The 25,110-nt window shown below is 51.6% G+C and overlaps 1 protein-coding gene across 1 annotated transcript in view; it reads left to right on the plus strand.

Annotated features, from left to right (window-relative positions):
• The window catches only part of HIVEP3 (HIVEP zinc finger 3), a 256,369-nt gene extending 231,652 nt beyond the window's left edge, over positions 1–24,717 (plus strand). The window contains exons 7-10 of the mRNA XM_064398552.1: positions 3,212–3,387; positions 12,620–12,718; positions 18,534–19,591; positions 22,263–24,717. Coding sequence (XP_064254622.1) covers positions 3,212–3,387; positions 12,620–12,718; positions 18,534–19,591; positions 22,263–23,090 — 2,161 coding nt within the window. The 3' untranslated portion in view covers positions 23,091–24,717. The remainder of the gene's footprint in view (positions 1–3,211; positions 3,388–12,619; positions 12,719–18,533; positions 19,592–22,262) is intronic.
• The last annotated feature ends 393 nt before the right edge of the window (positions 24,718–25,110 follow it).

Here is a 25,110-nt window from a genome sequence, read left to right on the forward strand (position 1 = left end):
TGGGGCTGTCAGGTCTCTGGTGCTGCCGAGGTGACACCAGCCCTGCCGAGGCTGTGCCAGCTCCTCCTGCTCTGAGACGGGTTTGCAGTGCTGGCCCCAAATCTGCCAGCAGGACACACCAAAGAACCTCTCAAAAATGCATCAAAGAGCTGCATTTTGGTTTCTGTGGGTGTGTTTGAAAGGACTGTTCCCTAAATCAGTGTCTGGGCTCGTGATGGTCATTAACCCCTGCATTCCCAATCATTCCAGTGTGGAGGGGAGCGGGGCACTGCAGGGCTGGGAGCTGCTAAGGATGGGATCAGGAATTCCTCAGGGCTCTGGAAGACAAGCCCAGATTGCTGCCACAAAGCAGCAATCCCAGCAATCCCCCTTTGGCTATGCCCAGGTCTGCTTGCAGCAAACCTCATGGAGCAGGGAAGGTTCTCTGCTGGGGTCAATCCTCACATGGAGTGAGCTGTGCCTGATTTATCTTTCTGATGTAAATCATATGGGCACAGGAACAGAGAAATGGGATCACACTGAAGGAATTATGTCCATAAATCTATTGCAGCCCTCAGAGCAGGCAGATGGCATCTGCAGAGCCTTCTCTGGGTTATGGCACTGTCACCTCCTGCTGTCTTCCTCTCTGGTTTGGTGTTCCTTGAGAGGAACTTGCTTTTCCTCTCTCTCCCCTCTCCCTGCCTGTTTCCCACGTGGTCTCGGGGAGCTGTGGGGGAATATCTGTGCTGAGCCTGGCAGAGTGTCAGATGAAGTGCAGTGCCTAATTCCAGATTCAATCACATGTCTGTTTTAATGCAGCCTGATGGCTTTAATGAGGCTGAGGAAGGGACACACAAACATTTCCGTGGGAGGGGGGAATTAAGGGCAGTGCAAGTACAAGGCTGATAAAGGAGCAATTGCAGGTTTGGAGTGGCCAGGTGGTTCCCAGCACACTGACAGGCAGGAAGGAGGCAGAGCAGGAAGCCTGCAGTCCAAACCTGAATAGAAAAAAATCAGGATTCCTGATTCCTTTTGCTCCTTCTGATGCTTTAACACTGCCTGAACAAAGAAGGGACATGAACCATCCCTGACAAACCTGAGCCCTGGAATCTTCTAGGGCTAAATGGAGATAACTGGGCATACTGGGATGGAGACTGGGGCACTGTGGGAGCTCTCCAGGCACCAGCTCAGTGCCCTCTGGACAGATAATGAGAACCTTGCAATGATGGGTTTTGATGTTGGCTTTTTTAGGGTTTTTTTTGGGGATTTTGGATGGTTGGGAATGGCACAATGGGGTGGCCTTGCTGTGATTTCAGTCACGGCAGATAAAATGAAGCATTTGGGCCATCAGGTGACCCTGGTGATGATCCAGAGAACTCCTGCTGATGCTGAAGGACAGAAACACAAACTGTTGGACACCAAAGCCTGGTTTGTGCTACTGGTGCAGACTGGGACTGTCTGAACACCCAGTTTTCTTCTCTTTTCTCAAATCCATGTCTGAACCCGTGACCTCACCCCTGAACTCGGGAGCAGCTCAGCCCCCTCTGAGCACCTCCCACAGCTCTGAACAGAGCCAAGGGGCTCAGCCAGGACTGGGAAGGGTTCAGTCCCAGCTCACTGCTCCCTGCAGCCAGGAGGATCAGCCTGGATTTCAGCTGCAGCTCCCCCAGACACCCCCACAGAGCTGGAACTGCCTGGACTCTTCCTGAGGGAAAGGAGCAAAGTGTGGGGGAGATCCAGGGGTCCCTGCAGTGGGACTCACCCACTTCCAGCCCCACCCTGGAGGCAGCCGGGAGGGGTTTCCATGGGTGCATCCTGTGCAGGCCGTGCCATCCCCATCCTCTCAATTCTGGGCTGGTCTTTGTGTGGTTTTTTACTCAGTTTTAAATGACCCTTGCTTTCCTACATTTTAAATACATAAGTTTTAGTATTTATCATATATTCACTTACTGAAGTGCTCAATCCCTTCCAGTGCAGCTGTTTCTGTTCAAGTTTCTCCTCAGTCTGGCTGCTGTTTTCTCACCCTTCTGGTTTGGAATAGGCTTCACTGGGAAGACACTAAAACCTGACTGATGGTGTTAGATGCCTTTGGATCTCCTATTAAGAGACTTTAGACAGCCTGATTTTTCCAGGGTGGATGTTTGGAGATTTCTGAAGACCAGATTTAATTCCTCCTGGGTAGAAAAATGACTTGCAAGAAGTGCCATGCTTCAAAAATTTGGCCTCTTTAAGATCTGAGGGGAGCAATTTGGTGTTACCTTATTCTTCTTGTGCTGCAAGTACAGGAAATTGCAGCCTTCATTTGCTGAGCAGCAGGAGGCTGAAAGATTTGTCTCAGTCTTATAAGGGTTTTTCAACTCCCCCATCCTGCAGCCTTCCCCGTGCACTAATGCCTGGACAGAAAATCAAATCTGTAATGGGAAGGAAGGATGACCAATCTCATTCTCTTGGGTAAACCTAAATCGTGATCCTGTGCCAAAGATAAAAGAGCCTGGAGTCTGCAGTGTTTACATTTAGTGGTAGCACAATTTATTTATTTTAAAAAAGGATGTTTTCTTCTCTTTGTGTCCATTCTGGGTGTCTCATTCAGGCTGTGCAGGGCTCACAGGAGGGCTCGTGGCACTGGTGACATCTCAGGTGGCTCTCGTTGCAGTCTGGCTGGTGGGAGGTTGTGAGGTTGTGTCCCAGGAGCTTTGGCTGGGATGAGTTTTCCCAGCACCCTGCAGAGGCAGACTGGGCATGGTTTAAATGGCAGGGAGTGAGAGGCAGCTGGGCTGGGCTGGGCTGGGCTGGGCTGGGCCAAACCCTGTCCAGCCTGGACTGGCCAAACTCTGTCCAGCCTGGCCTGGGACAAACCCTGTCCAGCCTGGCTGGCCAAGCCCAGTCCAGCCTGGCCTGGGTGCCTCAGTTTGTGGTTGAGGATGGGGCACACCAGCACAGTGGGGTGTCCCCATGACCAGGTCAGCTTTGGGCTCTTGGTGGTCACAGAGCAGCAGATCCAGGACATGAGAACATCCTGGATGTGTCTGGAGGCAGCTGGGCACGAGCTTTGGGTGATAATTGACATTTAGCCTAATTACCCAGAGCTACCAAACAGCAACCAAGACCTGTGGTGTCGATAACACTCTGAACTAACCCAGCAAAGTTGTGACTTCTTCTGTTGAGGTGGGAATCTTCTTTTTTTTTTTTTTTCTTTTTTTTTCCCCTTTATCACGCCACCTGTTGCTCATAGGTACAAATCAAACGAAGAGTATGTGTATGTGCGAGGCCGTGGAAGAGGGAAGTATGTTTGTGAGGAGTGTGGAATTCGCTGCAAGAAACCCAGCATGCTGAAGAAACACATTCGCACGCACACAGACGTCAGGCCGTACGTCTGCAAGTACTGTAACTTTGCTTTTAAAACCAAAGGTAAGCCACAGCCAGCTCCCAGCTCCTCTGCTCAGGGCGGTGGCACTGCCAGCCTGCTGGGGTCACCGGCAAAGGGCGAGGGAAGGCATTCCCAGGGGCTGCCAGAGCCCTGGAGCTGGAGGGAGGGGGATGAGGGAGTTGGAAATTGGTTGGTGTTTCCAGAAGAGGAGCAGCTCTGCCTTAAGCCAGGCTGCAGCAGAGCAGCCCTGCCATTCTCCTTGTGCTTCTCCAAGAGAAAAATCCTGAAATGCAGCTTCTCTGGCGGGGCTTTCTGGGCAAAACCACCCCACAGTGAGAGCAGGAGCTCCAGGCTCCTGGCGGAGCCCCTGGATCCAGGCTCTGGGGGGCTTCTCCTGCTGCTGCTCTCCAGGTCTGCCCATTCTCATCCTCTGCAATTGCATGTGGCTTCCACATTCTCTGTATCACATCAATGGACCTTTTCCCTAAAGGCCTCCATGCCAGGACCTCGAGCCATCAATGCCACCAGGTGTGCTCTGCCACGGCCTCAGCGGGGGTGTCAGTGAGCGCTGGCAGGAGCCTGCAAACCACAGGCAAAATAAAACTCTATTCCAAGAGAAACAGGGAATGAGACCTTCCAGTTGGGCCAGAGGTGCCTTTAACTTCTTGTAGGGGTCTGGCTCCATGGGTTGGACAAAGCCCTGGTGGCAGCAAGTCTTGGGATAAGGCAGCAGCAAGTGTGGGGCTGGGATTGTTGGTTACAGCTGGTCAGAGACACTGAGCTCAGGGAGCCTTTGGACAATGCTTTTGGGCACATCAGGGGGCTTTGGGGGTTGTCCCATGCAGGAGCTGGACTGGGTGATCCTTGTGGGTCCCTTTCAGCTCAGGATGTTCCAAAACACCCGTGGTGTGTAGCTCCATCAGTCTCAGAGGGTGACGTAGCTGGGAGGGCTCAGAACCCCAGGAGGAGCCGGTGTCACACAGGCAGTGGCACAGCGTGGCTGTGGGGAGGGCACGGCGTGCTGCGTGCTCTGTGGCACCTGTGCTGGCCCAGAGGGACAGAGCAGGACAAGGGAAGTGACTCAGGGGGGCAGTGCCTGGAGCTGGTGGCTTTGCTGGGAAGGCTGGCGGGGATTTCTGGGTGCCAACGTGCTGGGGGTCACTGGCACTGGGGCAGAACGGGAAGTGATACCGGGTTTGAGGCCAGATTCTCATGCTGCACATCCCAGCGACGGTTCTTCCTCTCCCTTCCATCCTGGAGCTGTTTCTGATTCATTTCCTTTCTCGTCCCCTCTTGCTTTGACTTCGTTCCGAGGTTTCCCTTGGAGAGCTGAGCCCGCTCAGCCTCTCCCATCACCTCACCTCACTCCCACCATGCTTCTGTAGGGCTTTTGCCCAGGATGATGGCATCAAACCATCCTCTCCACCACCTCTCTGGCTGCTTTGCTCTTCATCTCTGCTCCCTTGAAGGTCATGATCTGTCAGCTCTGGCTGCACATGGCAAACAGACACTTCCCTTCTTCTGCTTGGCATGGGCAAGGGAGCATGGAAATGCTTCCTTCCACGGAACAAAAATCATCAACACTCTGTTGGGATTTGAGTGGCAAAGTACCCGTTTGCCCAAGGGTGCATGGAATGGGCAGGACTCCCCTGGATCGGGGATTTATGGATAAATGGTTGCATGATAGTGACTTGGAATTGCATGAGAATGGCTCTTTGCTGGGAGGGGTGAAGGGCAGAGCCTGGGGTGTGCTCAGACTGCCCAAAAACGGGACAAAAGCTGGTTGGGGGGACAAAGAGATCTGGAAGGGTTGGGACAGGTGAAGGGCAGAGCCTGGAATGTGCTCAGAAATGGGAGAAAAACTGTTTGGGGGGCATAAGGAGCTCTGGAAGAGTTGGGAGGGATGAAGGGCAGAGCCCTGGGGTGTGCTCAGACTGTCCAAAAATGGGATGAAAGCTGGTTGGGGGGCACAAGGAGCTCTGGAAGAGCTGGAAAGGATGAAGGGCAGAGCCCTGGGGCGTGCTCAGACTGCCCAGAAATGGGAGAAAAGCTCTCTGGGAGCTCTGGAAGAATGGGGAAAAGCTCTGTGTGTGTTGACAAAAGCATCAGCTGGTGATGGAGAGTCATTGCCAACTAAAAAACTCTCATCGGCTGGTGATGGAGAGTTATTACCAACCAGAGTTTGAGCTCACTTAAAAAAATCACCAGCAAGTACAGGAAGAAAATCCAATTTTTTTTGCTCATGCCCCTGCCGGTGATTTTTAAAAGCAATTTCAAACTCCTGTTGATAACAAGTGGCCCGCAGGAGCAGGGGGCTGCAGAGCTGGTGTTTCCCAGCTGGTTTGGAGGGGTTTGTCTGGGCTCTGGCTCCCCCCTGGGCTGGGTGGGGTTGGCAGCCCCGGGCACGCAGAGTGCAGAACTGCAGCTCTCCCTCCTGCCGGGCTGCGCTTGCACAAACACGGAGCTTTTTTAGAAATCAGCTTTCCAGAGTTAATTTTAGCCTTCAGCATCAGCTCCAGGGGGAGGTCTGTGGAGCTGGCTTCGTTTTGGCTGGGCTAGATCTCTCCAGCATGATCTAATGCTCTAAACTCTCCAGTAGGCTGGAAGCAGTTAAATGGGATTTTATTATTATTATTATTGTATTTAATGAGGAGCTTTATCTGGTTAAAATGTACCTCACCCCCCACCCCTCCCACTCTAGAAAATCCATGTCCGTGTTCCAAGAACTGGGAAAACTTTTGCAACAGAAAATGCTATAAATATTTCCCCTTATTCACTAATAGTCTGCTTTTTGTGCCTTTCTGTCACTGGAAGCAAAGCTGTTCCTTTGGCTTAGAGAACTGCAGGGAAAATTTATTTTTTTTATTATTTTAAAGCAAATCCATGAGATTTTTTTTTTGTGTGTGTGTGTGCTCACTTAGCTGATGGGAACAACAGCCTTGGAAATTTGGTTTGTAGAGATTTGTTTGATTTGGTGTTTCTGGAGCAGATCTAAAGGTGCCTCTTTAATGAGGTGTCTCTCCCTCCTCTGCGGTGGAGCTTTGTGACTGTGGCCTCCAAGAGGGTCTTTAAAGGAGGTTCAGCAGCTTCTGCATTGTTTTCTGGGCAGGAAGGAAATAAAAAGCTCTTTTCCCTTTCAGGAAGGTCGGGGAGAGCTTTTCCCTTCCCCTCTCTCGCTGCTGCTCGGGGTCAGCTGGGATGAGGGGCAGTGCTGGCACACAAATTCCCTTTTCCAGTTATTTTCTGTCCTCCTTCAGACCCACATCACCCTCTCACAGGGTCCTGACTGCTTCCAGTGTCCTCAGAAATTCTGGACAAAATGTTTGGGACAGCTCTGAGTGCTGCTGCTGCCTCTGCCTGGAGGTCAGGAGGGATGAGGAGTTCCACTTTAATTTAAAGGGAGCTGAGGAAAGGACATGGTCCTGCTGGCTGCAGACACCCATTTCACACTCTGTGCCACTCACACTTCCCACACTCCAGACTGTTCAGCCAGAGCCTTCAATAAATTTATTTTCAGTTCCTTAAATCAGCCCCTGACAGCACTGAGGGCACTGCACATGCGAATATATTAAATATATTAAATTAAATGTATTAAATGCATTCCCCCCCAGCCCTGAAAGGGCTGCACAGTTTGTTGTTATTGCAGCTCCAGCAGCCTGAGTCTCCTCTGGAAAGCACAGCTAGCAGGAAACTCCGGCAGAATTCCCTGCTGGGAGAGCAGGGCACAGGGATGGGCACATCCCCAAAATACCCCAAGGGCCCTTGGAGGGCTGAGCATCCCTGGGTGCTGTCCCTGAGCTCATGGGGACATCACAGACATCCCCTGGGATGGGGACAGAGTTATCCCCAGGGATTTCCTGCCTGGACATCTCATGGGAAGTGAGGCAGGAGCAGAAAATGTCCCAGTGGTGCAGCCAGGAGATGAAACACTGAGCAAAGGGCCCTGGAGCTCTCCAGGCAAAGGGAAAAAATCCAGGAATCAGGGCTGGAAGCAAAGGACTGGTGACCTCCAGGGAAATATTCACTGGTGTTTTCTGGAGCCAGTGTAGCCATTAAAGTCTCAGCCTCACTGGAAATTCTGCTCATTTGGAAATCTGCAAATCCTGGGGACCTTTCTGGAATATCAGCTTTTGGCTGGATAGGGCTGATCCAGGAGGTGGCTGATATTTTATGGCCTGTGTGGATACAGGCAGGCTGCATGTGCAAATTCACTCCTTTAATCCATATGTCAATAAGGATAAAAGATAATAATTGATTTTTTAAAAGATTGAAGTCCTCTGCCCAATGAATTCTGTAAATGAAAGCTTTGCTCCTCGCAAAGTCTCACCTGGGGACATCAGCTCCACACCAAGACCTAAATCAAGGCCTGTGCATTATTTAAATCCTGTTTCAAACATAAAACCTGTTTCAAGGATTTCTTTGGGACACAGAGTTATGGCTGGTTCTCTGCGTGAGGGCATCCCCCAGCAAAATCAGAGAGTCCAGAATGGTTTGGGTTGGAAGGACCTTAAATCCCACCCAGTGCCACCCCTGCCATGGCAGGGACACCTCCCACTGTCCCAGGTGCTCCCAGCCCCAATGTCCAGCCTGGCCTTGGGCACTGCCAGGGATCCAGGGGCAGCCACAGCTGCTCTGGCAATTCCAGCCCAGCCCCTCCCCACCCTCACAGGGAACAATTCCCAATTCCCAAGATCCCATCCATGGCTGCCCTCTGGCAGTGGCAGCCATTGCCTGTGTCCTGTCCCTCCATCCTTGTCCCCAGTCCCTCTGCAGCTCTCCTGGAGCCCCTTCAGGCCCTGCCAGGGCTCTGAGCTCTCCCTGGAGCCTTCTCCTCTGCAGGGGAGCACCCCCAGCTCTCCCAGCCTGGCTCCATGGCATTCTCCTCCTCCCAGAGGAGCTGCTGCTCTCCTTGCAAGTGCTTTCCAAAGAAGAATGTGACAATTGTTAATCCTGTGAAGCTCTGGCTGTTTGTGCCACAGTGCTGCCTCCTGCACTCACTCATTTTTTGGTTTTTTAGAGTTTTTTTTGGTTGTTGCTGAATTGATCAGATTTAACAGCAGAAATAGAAAGGATCATCCCCAACACAGACAGGATCATTTTCCCCAGGAATCTCAGTGCTTCAGCTCCCTACGTTCTGCTTTAACTCCTTAAAAATACGATAATGGCTCTTCCATAAAAAAAAAAAAATTAATTTCCCTCATGAAATTTAACTAGGAAATCACTTCTAGTCCCTATTAAGCTGCTTAGGTGCTTTTGGAAGGCTCCAGTCACAGCTTTCTCCAAACAACCCAGGCATTTAAGCTGCTCTAAGTCCCAGTAAGACCTCCCAGCATGGGCAGAGCTGAGGCAGCTGGAGCACATAGTTCTGGGCAGGCGTAATGGGAGCTGTGCTCACACTGCCCCTGCTCCTCCTGTGGGCTCACCATTCCCAGGAATTCCTGAGGGATTTTTTTAAATATAGCCAGTAGGTTTCAAATCTGGGAGCTTTTTGGTAAACAATCCCCAATAAGGAGCACTTACCTGCTTAGGGTTCAGTGAAATTCCTCTGCTATTTAAATCCAGCTCCCTGCTGCTCTCTGTTGCTCCCTCAAAGATGTTTTTCCATGGTTTCCAAGGAAGCAATGCTGTGTGGTTTTCTTTTCTTTTTTTTTGTCTTCTTTTTTTTTTTAACTTGGGAGCCAGAATTCTGCAAGGCAACAAGTAGCTGTGAGTCTTCCCTGGTAGGATTGAGATCCAGCTCCCAGTTAGGCAAAGTGGTGTTGATTTTACTGGAAATCTGCCGAGCATTTAATCCTGCCAGCGTTAATTAAGGGGTCTAAAAAAACACAAACTGGAAGAAGAGCCCTGATCAGATAAATATCCTTGTCCTGCAGATTGCTCCCAGGATGATCACTCAGCTTCTCAGCCCAGGGAAAGGAGCCTCCAGCTTTTCATTTCCTTAAAACACTGCAGAGGGGGCAGATGAGGATCTGTCCTGCTGAGCCTCCCTTCCCTACAAAGATGCAGCATCCCTGTTTTGTTGGGATTTCTCCAACAAAATGTGCACCCAGAGCTTTGCAGGAGGATCTTGGCCAGCAGCTTTACCTGGGGGAGGAAGGGAGAGAGAGAGCAGAGGGAAAAGGAGTTGGAGGGGAAGGAAACAAAGCTTCGGATGAGTTGGTCCTTTGGGGTTTGGGGTGAATTTGTTGGCACTGGGGGCTGGCAGTGCTTGGGCTGGGAAAGGAAGGCAGCAGCCATACACTGCCCTGCCCAGGGACAGAAAACAGGACAGCAGGTGACACTGGTGGCTCTTGGCACATCCTGTCAACCCCAGCAGCTGCTGAGCTCAGTGGAGGGGCAGGAGGGCTCTGGGAGCCCTGCAGGTCCTGCAGCTGCACAGGGACACACTGGTGTGGCCAGCCAGCTGGCCTTGGGACAGCTGAGGTGGCCACAGTGGCCTTGGGACACCTGAGCTGGCCACGGTGGCCTCAGAGTGCCACTGAGGACCTGCGAGCAAAGCCTGGCACTGAACAGCTCCCTCTCCTCTCCTTGGGAATTCCTGCTGCTCCCTCCTGGGCTGGGACTCCCTCCTGGTGTTTCCAGGGCTGGCTGTTGGTGGCACAGAGGATTTATGGGCTGGTTTGGGGGCACCAGAACACCTGGGGATGTCCCCTCCCCACTCAGCTGGATCCCCACGAAGCCCCTGCTCACAGCAGGCACCGCTGGTTTTGTGTTTGCTGCCCTTGGAGGGGCTCCAGGCGGGATTTTGGCTGAGCAGGGATGGGCAGTGCTGGCTGGGAGGTGGGGGCTGGACGGGCAGCACACTGACTCAGTCTGTGCTCTTGCTGCTTCTCATTTCCAAAATGAAATTCCAGCTCCATGAGGCCACAGCTGGGACTGTGGATGAGGTTTTTTTTCATTTTCAGGCCATGGTGATTCACTGGGAGCAGAGGTGTCTGTGAGAACACGCTCCTGGCTCATGGGTGGGTTTGGGGCTATGACAAAACTCCTGCTTTGTGTTGGGGAAAGAGGCTCTGGTTTGGAGCAGGGAGCTGAGCCAGGCTGGCCTCATCCTCACACCTGAGTGTCCTGACCAGGGGACTCAGGGCAGTCAAACATGAGGCTTATAAAGAATCAATCTCTCTTGTTTGGAGCTGTTTTGCTGCATTCAAGTTGTTAAACATCCCTGTACCAGGTCCAGGTTGGGTGCCAGATACACAGGGATATAGAGTCAGCCTTTGTCTCTCGTGGTGTTTCCTGCTGGAGCTGCTCCATTTTGTATTAAATGGGCTGAAATAAATAATTCATGGGCTAAGGAGAAATCAAGGTGGCAGCTGGGTGGTTGTGGCACTCTCTGAGAGGCGAGGGCACCACGGGTAATGCTCTGCTCCAGTGAATAGTGGCTTTTTTATCCCTGGTACCCAGAGCAGCAGGAGGAGAGGCTCAGAGAGGCCCCCTGTGCTCCCCCAGCTCAGGGACTGGGGACTTGGCACTGCACAACCTCAGCCCTCCCTGGAGGTTTTAATAAAGTGAGAGAATTCTGGTTTTCCTCTTTTATTTTTTATTGTTTGGTGAGAAAGCCAAGCCCGGTGCTCCTCAGTGCCCTCAGGCTGAGGGCACAGCAGGGAATGGGAAATTCAAACACTCCTTCAGCAGGGCCCAGGTTCCTCCTCACCATCATCCCCTCAGCCCACAAATCCCTGGCAGTGCCCAAGGCCAGGTTGGATGGAGCTTGGAGCACCCTGGAACAGTGGGAGGTGTCCCTGCCCATGGGACTGGATGGACTTTAAGATCTCTCCCAATCCCAGTCTGGGATTTTAGGAAGAGCTTTAGAGAGGAAAAGGGAAAATGGGACATTTTTGCTTTAATTTTCCTACCCTTCATTTTCTTGCCTGCTTTCCCCCCTCCAGCCAATGCTCCCCTTTGTTCAGCATTTCCCTGGCCTGTAAGTGGGGTTAATTAGTGTCTAATTAACCTGTCTGTAATTTGGGAGGCAGAATTAGAGAGGTGCCCTCTGAGTTATCCCAGAGCAGCCCCAGTGACCCCAGATCCCATCCCGGCCCTGAGGAAGCCTCATTAGGAGGATTTGAGTGCCAGGGGGTGTCCAAGGCTCCTCGTGCTTGAGGAGCTGAGCTGGCCCAGCCCTTTGGTGCATTCCAGAGCACCCGAGCCCTTCTTTTTGGGGGAAAAATGGTGGGGAAATGTAGGGTTTCCCCTCTTGCTAGCAGCTCAAACCCTCATTTTATTATAAATCCATAAAATCATTAAAGCTGGAAAAGCCCCGTGTCCCCAGGTGCCACATCCACGTGTTTTTGGAATGCTTCCAGAGCACCTGAGCCATTCTGCTGGGGGAAAATGGGAATGTAGGGATTTCCCCTTTGGCTGGCAGCTCAAATCCTCATTTTATCATAGAATCATAAAACCATTAAAGCTGGAAAAGCCCTCCTAGATCATCCAGCCCAGCCCTTTCCCAGCACTGCCAAGGCCACCACCACTGCCCCATGTCCCCAAGTGCCACATCCACGTGTTTTTGGAACATTTCCAGAGCACCTGAGCCATTCTTTTTTGGGGAAAATGGGAATGTAGGGTTTTCCCCTCTTGTTGGCAGCTCAATCCTCATTTTCTTGTAAATTCATAAAATCATTAAAGCTGGAAAAGCCCTCCAAGATCTTCCAGCCCAGCCCCTTCCCAGCACTGCCAAGGCCACCACCATTGCCCCATGTCCCCGAGTGCCACATCCACCTGTTTTTGGAACATTTCCAGGGTAGATCCTCTCTGCCCTGTGGTGCTGAGGATGTTCTCCCCTCTGGGCAGGTGGGGCTGTTGGGATGAGGTTGGAGGATGATGATGAGGATGATGCCACACTGGGATGTGTTTCCCATCCCTGCTTTCCTCCCATTTTTAATTTGCTGCATCCTCAGAGCTGAAAGCAGTCTGGGCCTTTTCTTTCCCCAGCCCCAGAAGTGTGTCCCAGCAGTTTTTCCAGGCTGCACGAGCCCTGAAAGGTCCCACACGCTGCCAGCTCCTCGTCCTGCACCCCGGGACAGCAGCAGAGGGAGGGAAAGGGGACCTGGCCTTGTGTCACTGGGGATTTGCAGTGGGCAGGGGCTTGGGGACACTCAGGGACCTTTGTCTGGTTCAGAGAGGGTTTTGACTTGTGACTGCTGAGCATGCAAAAGGGAAAAAAATAGGAAAAAAAATCTGAAGAAAAAGAGAAAACAAAAAGAAAAGGGGGAAAAGAAGTGGGGGAAAGGAGCCATATTTGAGTAAAATGGATTTTCTGCTTCTTTTCAGGGAATCTGACTAAACACATGAAGTCAAAGGCCCACAGCAAAAAATGTCAGGAGCTGGGCGTGTTGGTATCTTCACTGGTGGATCTGGAAGCCGAGGAAGGTAAAACCAACCTTTCCTTTCCAGAGCTGCTGGGGGTGTGTGGAGGGGCAGGACCCAGCAGGGCACAGCCCATCCTGCCACACATGGGGAGCAATTTGTGCCCCAGGCTCCTTCCAGGGGCTGCTGAGAGCGAGGGGCCATGCTGGGAGCTGTGTCCAGGGGAGGGTCACTGTGAGCCTGGATCCCCTCAGTCCCCTGGCTGGGGTTGGTGACACCAGAGGACTTCTGATTTTTGATATTTTGATTTGTTTGGAGACTCTGGTTCTGTGCCTGCCTGCAGGTTGTGGTGCTGCAGGGACGGGCTCTGCAGTGCCCCCACACACGGGGAAGGGTGGCAGGAGGAGGCTCCTGTTGGTGCCCAGGGTGCAGCTGCCACGCTCTGGAGAGGCCAGGGCAGTGTCACACACAGGCAGTGACACACAGGGACACTGTCACTGATGGGCAGTGTCACACACGGGCAGTGTCACACACGAGCAGTGTCACACAGGCAGTGTCACACAGGGACAGTGTCACTCTTGGACAGTGTCACACACAGGTAGTGTCACACAAAGGCAGTGTCACACAGCAGCAGTGTCACTCTTGGACAGTGTCACACAAAGGCAGTGTCACACAGCAGCAGTGTCACACATGAGCAGTGTCACTCTTGGACAGTGTCACACAAAGGCAGTGTCACACAGCAGCAGTGTCACACATGAGCAGTGTCACTCTTGGACAGTGTCACACAGAGACAGTGTCACACAGCGGCAGTGTCACACGGGGCAGTGTTACACACAGGCAGTGTCACACACGAGCAGTGTCACAGGAGCAGTGTTGCACACAGGCAGTGTCACACACAGGCAGTGTCACACACGAGCAGTGTCTCACAGCACCAGTGTCACACAGCAGCAGTGACACACAGACAGTGTCACACAGGAGCAGTGTTACACACAGACAGTGTCACACACAGGCAGTGTCACACACGAGCAGTGTCTCACAGCAGCAGTGACACACAGCAGCAGTGACACATTGGCAGTGTGACATCAGTGAATCCATTGTCCCCCCTGCCCGAGGCTGCTGGGCTGTTTTACCCCCGGCTCTGGGAGGTCTCTCAGAGGCAGAGCTGCCCTGGCTGTGCTGGGCTCTCTGGACCTTGTGCCAGCACTCTGGGTGGGTTTGGAATCACAGGAAGTCCCCAGAGTGTCACACAGTAGAGCCTCCCATTTCCCATTCCCATTTCCCATTCCCATTTCCCATTCTCATTTCCCATTCCCCACTTCCCATTCCCATTCCTATTTCCCATTTCCCATTCCCATTCCCATTGCCCCGTGGGTTTGTTCAGGGGGTGCACAGAGATGTCCTCAGCAGAAGTGGGGTCACAGGAGATTTCCTTTCCTTCCCCCCAGCTTTTCTCCCAGCTGGTAAAGCCACACTGGACTTCTGCAATGGGAGTATTCTGCTCCCTGAGCAGAGAGGCTCATTGCTCACAAATGTCAATGTTAAATACAGCAGCCAAGGAGATAGGCAGAAAATGAGATTTTGGCCTCTAATGGTTGGAGCTGTTTGGATGGATGAGAAAATAACCCAGGAATGGCAGAAAGGTACATGAGAAATTCGAGATCCCAGCTGTGATCACAGCCCCTGCTCTCAGGGTGAGGGGCTGCAAAGAGCCCTCCCCTGTGTCCTCTCTGTTCCTTGTGAAGAGGCTCAGAACAAGAACCAAACGGGCTGTTTTAATGAAATAATAATAATCAAAAAGGCTCCAATTTCCACGTGACACAAAGCAGCACAGGAAGGTTGCTGTGCTTTCCTCTGGGGGCAGGCGGGGAGGGAGCAGCAGTTCCTAAAACTCCCTGGATTATTTTAAACCGGGGTTGTATTTCACTTGATTGTTTGTATTTCTATTTAAGGGGCAGCAGAAAGCAAGGGGTGTTACTATAAAAGGAGATTGGAGTATAATTCCTCACTCCTGCCTGGGCTGGGCTCATGGGGTGGTACCAGCTGGGGAGAATAAATAACACACATGGAATGAGAGGCAACCTCAGACAAAGCTGTCAGCAGGACACATTCCCACTAATTCCCTCTCTCCTTCCTCCCTCCCTCCATCCATCCCTGCCCTGCCCATTCTCTCCCCGTGAGCTCAGCAGGATGAATTTTGGAAGCCTGGCTCAGGTCTGAGCTCTGTCCCTGCCTGCAGGGATTGTGTCAGGAGGCCAAAGCAATTCCTTGGGGCTGTCCCAGGACCCTCTGGGATGTTTTCCTCGCTGGAATTTGTGATGGCAAATGCAAACAGCTCCCCAGTTTGGGGCTGGCTTCACTTTCCCTTTGCTCCTGACCCCTGACTGGGGCAAATTTGGCATTTCTAGTCACAGGGATTCTTTGAATCCAGGGCAAAGAAAGGACAGCACCATGCTCAGGCACAGCTCCTGCCTGTCCCAAACCCCAAAACCAGCGTCAGGGGCTGGCTCCCAGCTCTGCCAGTGAAATGCATTCCTGTTCCAAGCAGGAAATCTGCACAGCTCAGCCTGCAGCTGGGAGTTTGGAATAATATTTGTTCTGAGCTCAGTTCCTCTGGGGGTTTGCAAACAGCCCGGGCCCAGCAGCCCCGTCACCGTGGAGGATTTCACAATCCAGAATCCCTCTGCAGGGAGAGTGTGGCATTCACATTTTCTGAAAAATCTCTTTGCCCAGGATTTTCTCCTGGGAAGGTGAGAAGCCTCAGAGAAAAAGGAAAACAATTCTTATCTCATGTGCTTCTCCTGTGTTTTGCTGCTTTGGAATGTGTTTGGAGATTGTTTACCCACAGGTGATTGTTCCATTGGATTCTGGTGTGAGTTATTTTCACTCATTGGCCAATCAGGGTCAAGCTGTGTCGAGACTCTGGAGAAAGTCGCAGGTTTCCATTATTATCTTTTTAACATTCTTTAAGTACCCTTTCTGTATTCTTTAGTATAGTTTAGTATAGCATTCTTTAATATAATATAGTATCATAAAATAATAGGCAGGGGCCTATATATTATATATTTAATATAACATAATATCATAAAATAATAAATTAGCCTTCTGAGAACATGGAGTCAAATTCATCATTCCTCCCTTCATCGGGGCACCCTGCAAATCCACTAGGAGAGCTCCTGGGATGGCTGTGCCTCAGGGGCTGCTGCAGAGATATTTGGAACCAGGATGAGCTGCTCCTTTCTGTTCCCACCTTCAGGCGGATGATTTGTGGAAGCAAACAAATTCACAAATTTTGTGAGTAAAGCCAGTATGTTTATTACATGCATGTGAGAGAGAGAGTGGAAATTTTCCAGAGTAGAAATCCATTTTGGTTTAGGTGAAATGTACATCTTTGAATTAAGTCTGTAGCTTGCAAACACAGCTGTTTGGTCTGACTGCCTGCTCTCGAATAAACCTATGCTCAGAGAAACTGCTTCCGCCAAAGGACAGCGATAAGGGAGGGCCCCTTGAACTCTGAACCAGACGGAGAGACTGCAGGAGACAGGGCAGGGTGACCCAGGAATTCTTTCTGATAAAAAACTAGCGACAAATGTAACCAAAATCAGTAGAATTAATATGTATGAACCTGTCGTGAAATTCCATGCATATGGATCAGTAAGGGAGATAAAAAAGGATCTGGAGTTCCCAGAGGCACGCATGTCATTTAAGGGGTATGGTTGTGTTTGAGGGTCCCAGGACGAGGGAAGAGATGAGAACCTTGACTCCATGTTTCAGAAGGCTGATTTATTATATTATGATATGATATGATATGATATTAAAATGCTATACTAAAACTATACTAAAAAGAATAGAGAGAAAGGATCCATCGGAAGGCTGGAAAGGAAAGGAATAGAATGACAACAAAAGCTCGTGACTCTCAGAGAGTCCAAGCCAGCTGACTGAGATTGGCCATTAATTAGAAACAACGAACATGGACCAATCAAAGATGCACCTGTGACATTCCACAGCAGCACATAATTATTGTTTTTCTTTTCCTCTGAGGCTTCTCAGCTTCTCAGGAGAAAGAATCCTGGCAAAGGGATTTTTCAGAGAATATCATGGCGACAAAGGGGAGCGGTGCCCACACATGTCCAGCACAGTATGAACACCCCAGCTTTACCAGCTTCACAAGTTTGTTCACTTCCACACGTCACAGCTCTGGGCTGGCTCATCGGCCATGGGAGACCCGCGGCGCTGGGAATGCCAAGTGCTTCCTGAAGGCCCTGGCATGCCAAAGAAACCGAATCAGGCTTTTAGTCCCTCATGAGGACTTGGTGCTGTGTGGCCGTGTCCCCACTGGAGCCACCCTGGCTGCTGGGGACAGGGGTGGCCCAGCTGGGCTGCCTTTGATGCCCTGCTGGCCGTGGTGGCTCCGAATGGGGACAGTTCCAGCTGGCACAGCAGGAGCAGTGTCCCCAGCTGGCCCCAGGGGGCTGGCAGGGCTGCGATCTGTCACACACAGGTGTCACACACAGGGATTACACAGATGTCACACACAGGTGTCACACACAGGTGTCACACATAGGTGTCAGGTGTCACACACAGGTGTCACACAGGTGTCACACAGGTGTCACACACAGGTACCACACACAGGTGTCACACACAGGTGTCAGGTGTCACACACAGGTGTCACACACAGGTGTCACACAGGTGTCACGGCAGTGCCCGGGCCCCGCTGCCAGACCCCGACCCGCGGTGTCCCCGCAGCTCTGTGCCCCTGTCTGGGCACAGTGGCACTGCCAGCCCCTCCGGAGCAGGGACCCGGCGGTGCGTTCTGCTGAGCTGCAGTGACATCCAGTGGCTGTCCCCGGCGGACCCGTCCGGGCCGGGCTGTCACTGCTGCCAGCAGCTCTGCACACCCGCCAGGGGAGGAGCAGATTTTTCTCTGAGCATTGACAGCTCGGTACCCAGCTCAGAAGGCTCCTGCTGGCACTTCAGGCAGCAGAGAGATGTATTTTAACCTGCAGGAATATTTAAAATACTGAATTTGCTTTTTTATCATCCTCACTGCCTACAAGCTCTGATTTACAAAGCCCCAAACTCTCTGCTCTGAAACCTCAGCTGGAATTCATCCTACCCAGGGAAATCCACAGAGGTTCTCTCCACCCTGTTTGATTTTTAACAAAATCCTCTCTTGCTGATGTTTATCTGTCATGAAATCTGGGTAGGAAAAGGCCCAACACATGGAGCTGGTGCAGCTGTGGGTATTCTGGAGTCACCATTTTAACAAATAATCATCAAACCCCACTGGAGGGTGAAGGTGCTGCTGTTCTCATCTGTTAAAGGGTTTTTTTTGTATTTTAGAGCAAATAAAGAGTGTGTCAGGTGCCCAGCAGGGACTGAGGGCTGCGTGTGCTGACAGAGCTGGAGCTGGAACTGGGGTAGAGTGGGATTCACTGGGATCTGCTGGGATCATCAGCAGTGGAGCTGGCAGAGAGGGCAGGGCTGCAGCTCAAAGCAGGAGATGATCAGACCTAGGAGCAGCCACATCCTCTCTCCTCTGGTGCCCTTAGAGCTCGTGAGCAGATTTAGCACAGAAATAGACCCTGAACATGTGTTTGGTAAGCAGATTTAACACAGAAATAGCCCCTCACATGTGTTCCGTGAGCAGATTCAACACAGAAATAGCCCCTCACATGTGTTCTGTGAGCAGATTTAACACAAAAATAGCCCCTTACATGTGTTCTGTGAGCAGATTTAGCACAGAAATAGCCCTTTACATGTGTTTGGTGAGTACATTTAACACAAAAATAGCCCCTCACATGTGTTCTGTGAGCAGATTTAGCACAGAAATAGCCCCTGAATGTGTGTTTTCTGCTCTCTGTTCTGTGTTTGCCTCCAGGAACCAGTGAAGACCTTTTCCAGGACTCTGAGGGGCGGGAGGGATCTGAGCCCATCGAGGAACACCAGTTTTCAGACCTCGAGGAATCTGACGACGATGATGACAACGAGGACGAGGAAGATGAGGAGGAAGAGGAGAGCCAAGACGAGCCAGCGCTGAAGCTGCCGGAAGGCAAACACGGCACCCTCCTGCTGCACTCCTCAGGGGGCTCCCCGTCTTCTCCAGAGGAAGGCACCGAAACATCCACAGCTCAAGAAGCTGCTTCCAGCACCCCGAAAGCAGGGGAAGGCCAGCAGGCCTCCTCCTCCTCCTCAGGGCTGGAGAGCAAGTGGTCAGCAGACAGCAGTGACGTTGCTGTGTGCCACAGCTTCCTGAGCCTCCACAGACCAGCTTTGACCTCCACCGAGCACTTGGCTCCTGCTGAGAGAGAGTCTGTCACCAGGCCACAGATGTCCTTGCTCATGGACCTGTCGACCTCCAAAGACACCTCCCCGAGGAAAAGGTGGTCCCCGAGCCAGGACTGTGGCAGAGGGGGTGGCAGCAGCAGACCAATGATAGCGAGGAAGCACTTACTGACCAAAAACGAAACGTCCCCCAAACGCTTCTCCCCCACGGCAGAGCTGTCCTCCCTGAGGTGCCTGTCCCCAGGGAGGGGGCTGTCCCCCTGCCAGCGCCTCTCTCCCCGGAGGGAGGCGTCTCCCCTGAGATGTGTGTCCCCAAGGCTCGAGCTGGCGCCCAGCAGGCACCTGTCCCCCCGGAGGGAGCTGTCCCCCAGGACAGCCCTCCCCCCAGACGGAGAAGTGGCCCCTGCCAGGCACTCGTCGCCCAGCAGAGAGATGGCATCCCTGAGGTACTTCTCCCTGAAGAAAGTCTTGTCTCCAGGCTGCTTGGAGCTGGCCAGGTATCCACCCCCTGGCAAAGAGGACTCGCCTGGCACTAGCAAATCAGCAGAGGACAAAGTTCCAAGCTCATATCAAGCCCAGCCCGGGATATTCTCTTCGATGCCTCTACCTCACAGGTTCTTTGGCAAAAACTTACAGCTCTACGAGTCCAAGCTGGTAAGTCCAGTGCCCTGCTGCCCTCTGCTCCCCACAGGGTGGTCTCTGACACAGTTTTTAGTGAATGCTGTGATGCAGAAGTGCACAGGGACCCTGTGACCCAGAGAGCAGGGACAGGGGAACAGCAGTGGGTTGTGCACCCATTTGGGTCCTGCCCTTCTCAGTTGGAGAGAAATAAAGTTATCCCTTCTCCAAGGGGTTATTCCCACTCCTGAGCCAGCCTGTCCTGCTGGGACAATCAGCAAGGACAACCTCTTAATGATTGATTGTCACTAAGAGCCTTTTTGTTCCTGGGAATTTCATTCCCATCCCTGAGGTTTCCCTGGCTGGGGTGGAGCTGTGACCATTTCCCAGTGGTCAGTGACCTGAGCCAGCCCTGGCTGAGCCCTGTGTCCACCCACAGCCAGCTCTGCTGGATGAGCTGCTGAGAAATGTTTGTTTGGACAGCTCTCATTCCATCTCTCTTCAGCACAGAGAGGGGTTTCCCACTGGGTCCAGAACATGATTTAATCTCTCTGCTGGACAAATCAAATCCTGTGGGTAAAGGGAAATTGCCTGTTTCTCCCAGGGCTGCAGGCAGGCAGATTGATGGGGGGTTTGGGGGGGAATATTTCCCATTCCTGCTGGAGTGTCTGGCTCTGCTGTCAGTTGTGCTGAGGAATGTGAGATCCCCTTGCTGTGGGGAGAGACTCCAGCCCTCAGGGGCTGCACTGGGGGGAGAGAGAGGCCTTTACAGAACCCCTGCCACCCCAGATGCTGAGCCAGGGCTTCTCCAGACCTTCCTCCCATGCCCATGCTAACCTTCTGTCCTGTGGTGCCTCCTTCCTGCTCCTTTCCACTCTGAGTCTTTGTCTCGCCTTCTCAGAGACTCTCCTTTACTTTAGGGCCAAACCTTTAATGTTCTTTCCCTTTTCTGTCAATTCACTTCTTGTGGTGAATCCCAGGGCTCCCAACCCTCATCCTTCAACTCTTCTGTCAGGATAACTTCCCGCTGCCTCTGCTTGGAGCAAATCCCCTCAGCTCCCAAATTCACAGTAGGAGACAATGTTTTAAGCCCTGCTTGTCTGCCATTCTCACCTTTCAGCTCCTTTGGTCACATTTACCTTTTGGCTTCGTTTTCCTGCTCCTTTTCTGCGCCCAGAGCCACCACTGTTACTTTTCTGTGTGCCTCTAAAGCACCAGCAAAAACCTAAATGGAAAAAATTCCTCTTTATCAGCATGATGGACAGCTGGGCTTTCATTGCAAAATTAAAATTCCTGGTAAGGCCACAAGAGACAGGAAGACCAGAGGAGGGTTTATCAGGGCTAAAAAGAGCTTGAAGATGATCTTAGCTCAGTTCCAGTGTCAGGCTTGCTGCCAAGTCTCACCACGACAATCTCCCTTCCCACTGGCCCTTGCTTAGGGCAGTCTCTCCTCGTAGTGATTGTTGCACCACTGAAATATTTGTTTGGGGTTTCCCAGCATCCCTGAAGTGATTTAGCCATGGCTTCCTGTGGATAAATGACATTTAGCAGTGTTTGGGCTTGTCACTGCTGACCCAGCACACACTACCTTTGGTGGCTCTTCCTTTTTCTCTTTTCTCTTTTGCTGCTTTCCTCTGCTGCCTCTTCAGAGATCCAGCTCACAGGTTCAGGGAATTATTCCCCATAATCCTACAAAAAATGTGCCCTCCAGTGGATCCTCACATTTTATCTCCAACCCCATCTTAATTGAAAGTTTATTTCAGTTTCTGTTGCTTCCTCTTCTTGGGAGTCCTGTGCAGGGATTTAGTCATAACCTCATCACTAATTAATCCATTTCTGTTTAGCCACATATCTCTCCATGATGTACGTTAGGAAACTATGGGAAGCACCGAGAGAGAAAGAGGAAAAGGTAAAATGTAGGGTCTGAACCCTTGATTTGCACAGAGCACCCCATGAGGGTGGTGGTGGGGACCCACTGCTGGGTGTGCTGGAGTTGATGCCGCCTCTCCCTGGAGGCATCCCTGCACTCAGCAGCTGTAAGGATGCAATCCTGCTTCAGGAAAGCACAGTGAAAATAAATAAATAAATAAATAAATATGAAATAAACTCATTCTGGGCTCTCAGGAACCCCCTGCACTGACAGGGATCCCAAGCAGCTCAGCTGGCAGCAAATGCTGGCAGCTCTGCCAGTGTTTCAGAGGCAGCTCTGAGAGTAGGGGTGATGGTTTTAAACTAAAAGAGGGGAGATCCAGATTAGAGCTAAGGAGGAAATTCTTTACTCAGAGGGTGGGGAGGCCCTGGCACAGGTTGCTCAGGGGGGATCCCTGGAAGTGTCCAAGGCCAGGTTGGATGGGGCTGGGAGATACTTGGTCTAGTAAAAGATATCCCTGCCCGCAGCAGGACAAGAGGGCCTTTAAAGGTCCCTTCCAACCAAATAATTATCTGATTTTTTAATGATCCAGGCCTAAGCCAAATCCCTGGATCTGTGCCCCAACACACCATGGGCATATTTGTCCCAGAAGGGAAATGCTGTGGGTTGTGCTGCTCCTCACCTTCAGGGTCTGGGGCTCCACATCTCCCTCAGTTGACTGACCCCCTTCAAACCCGAATAAAACCCTAACCCCAGTCCCTGCAGCGAGCCTTGCTGCTGCTGAGGCCATCCCGGTGTGTCACACTGACCCGGCTCTTCTTTTCCCCCCCGGCACAGAAGACGGAACCCCGCAGCCCGCCCTGCTCCCCCGGCACCCCGCCGCCCGCGTGCCCCCGGCCCCTGCAGGCCCCTCACGACCTCCACGCTCCGGGCCGAGGGGAGGAGAATGTCTTCAGCCACCTCCCGCTGCACTCGCAGCAGCTCGCCAGGACCCCGTACCCCATGATCCCCATCGGGGGCATCCAGATGGTGCAGGCCAGGCCCAGCTCCCACGCCAGCCTGGTGCCCGGCCCCGTGCTGTCCCTCCAAGCCGGACACTTCACCGCAGCCAGCGGCCTCGCCCAGCTCAGCCGGGCCGCCACGAGGGACGGGGAGCCCCAAAGCCCTCCAGAGCCCTCGTCGGCGTCCGTGTCCCCCGTGGCCAAGGTCTCCAAGTACACCCTGAGCCCGGAGCCGGCGGGTGGTGGCTTCTCGGAGGAGAAGATGAGGACTAGCGAGCTCCAGCAGGAGCAGGAGGAGCACAGGCCTGCGGCGGAGGCCGAGCCCAGCCCGGCGGAGCAGCCACGGCCCTCGGTGTCCCCAGGCAGCCCCAGCACCCCCCAGGAGCCCTCTGCGGAGCCCTCGGCCAGCAGGGAGGAACCCTCCAAAGCCACGGGCAAGCAGCAATCGGGCAGCTCGAGCACCCCTTCGGAACCAGCCTGCACTTTCATCTCAGCCGTCCCCTCGCTGGCCAGGGACAGCCCCTCAGAAGCCCCCCCCGCCCAGCCCCAGGCCCTGCGCCCCAGGAACCTCTCCGGAGAGCCCGGCAGGAGCAGCCCACACCCAGAGCACTCCGATTTAGGTCAAACTCACAAAAAGGTGGATGAAAACGCGGGAAGTACTTAGGCCTCCGCCAGCTGTTCCACCTTTAGGCTTCCTCTGTAAAATCAACAGACATTTTCAACACTATTTCCTTTAGTATAATCATAAGAAGCACTCTAGTGAATGACCAAACCCATGGAAAATTCCTGGTTTTCTTTGTCCCAGTCTGGTATTATCTCCACATGTATGCAGTTACTTGTGCCTTTTTCTATACCTTTTGTTGCTTGAAATGTACAAAACTGTTTGAGGCTGTGAATATTTTTTTAGAGTTTTTTGGAAAGGGGGTTTGTTAGACCTTGTCTTTTTTGCCATTTAGGTGTGCGTAATCCTGGGCCTGAGAGATGCAGAAAGGAAAGGGTTAAGCATTTTAAAGAGGAAGAAGATGCACTGAAAACAAAAGCAAAACAGAAAAAACTTTTTTTTATATTGCTTAAATGATTAAAAAAAAAAAAAGAAAAAACCCCAACCCATTGCTCCTGTGTACAGAAGTTTATGATTCATATTTATTACATGCTTTATTTAATTCTTGCTAAGTGCTTGAGTTTTTTTGTTTTCTTTTTCCTCGCATCCCTATGGTTGTGCTTTAAACAGTTGAAACTGCTTTACATTTGAAAAACGTGTTTACCCTGACCTTGTGACTGAAAGTAGCACTTCCTTGAGCAGGGGAGGTTCGTTGTGTGCAGGGAGAGAAACTGTCCCTCGAAAAGAGAAAAGCGAACCGTGAACACCCCTCTCTCCTGCAGAACCCAGCAAAGCACTTTTCTAAAAAAAAAAAAAAAGGACAAAAAAACCTTAAAAAAAAAAAAAGTTCTTCTTCAAAGATTTACCTGCGAGAAGGTAGGAATGTATGGAATGTAGAGCCCGTGCCAGGAAGGGTCTCTCGCTGGACGAGCCTCCTGCTTGCTTTGCTTTAATCCTCCCGCAGCGCCCGGCCAAGCCCTGCCTGAGCTTGAGCTCTCCCTGGGCTGGGGGAGCCTCTGCAAACCCTCCCGTGGTGTCAGAGGGGGAGGAACTCAGCCTTGAAACCTCTCCCTTCGGCATGTTTGAGTTGTGGACAAGCTCCCTCCGTCCCATCATCCCAATCATCCCATCATTCCACCCCATCCCATCATCCCATCCCAATATCCCATCCCATCCCATCATCCCACCCCACCCCAGGCTGGCTCCTGGCTGCTCTGGGAGCTCCAGGGATGCAGGAGGGCTCCGGGCTCTGCTCCTCTTTGGGGGCTCTCGGTGCCTCTGGCTCCTGTTCTCACCTTTCTTTATTTATTGGCGCGGGACATCCCCAGCTCAGCCCCTCTGGCGCGGACGGGCCCTGTTTTTGGCTGGTTTTGGGAGATTAAAATTTGATGGTGAATGATGAATGCTTGCAAAATCAGCTTGTTATGCATGCGCAGCAGCTTTTTCCAGAGCAGATGTTTCGGGATGAGCATCCCTGGCAGAGCAAAGACCTGAACTGCCAATAAATCTGATACCAAATCCAGAGTGACCCCGACAGAGCCATTCCTCTGTCACAACTTTTTAAACCACAAAGCTTCAAGTCGTTTGCCCAGCAGGTTCTTTACTACTTCAGAGGGTTTTCTGGTCGATGGAATCTGTACAAACCTCTTTTTTTTATTTTAACAAAAAAAAAAAAAAAAAAAGATATAAATATTTAACCAGTGGACCAGTTCTTTCTTCTTTCAGAGCTGTTCCAGTTTATCGGGTACGTAACACACTTTTTAAAAAAAATAAAAATACAAAAAAATAATAAAAATAATCAAATAAAATCCTGAATGAGAACATATTTCCTTGCCAGACTTGATGAGCTACGAACTGTTCCCGTTTCACGGGCAAAGAATAGAAAGTTTTTAATAATCTTATGTCATTTTTTTTCTTTTTTTTTTCTTTTTTTTTTTTTTTTCTTCTTGTAAAGGGAATTAAGTACAGAAAAAAAAGATATCATGGAAATACCATTAAGGCTGTGACACTGACCAAAACAACATCCAGAACCCATTTATCCCCTAATTAGCACTTTTATCAGGTTTCCCTTTTTCCCATCTCC

Source organism: Passer domesticus, chromosome 24, assembly GCF_036417665.1.
Source record: "Passer domesticus isolate bPasDom1 chromosome 24, bPasDom1.hap1, whole genome shotgun sequence".
Taxonomy (NCBI): Eukaryota; Metazoa; Chordata; class Aves; order Passeriformes; family Passeridae; genus Passer; species Passer domesticus.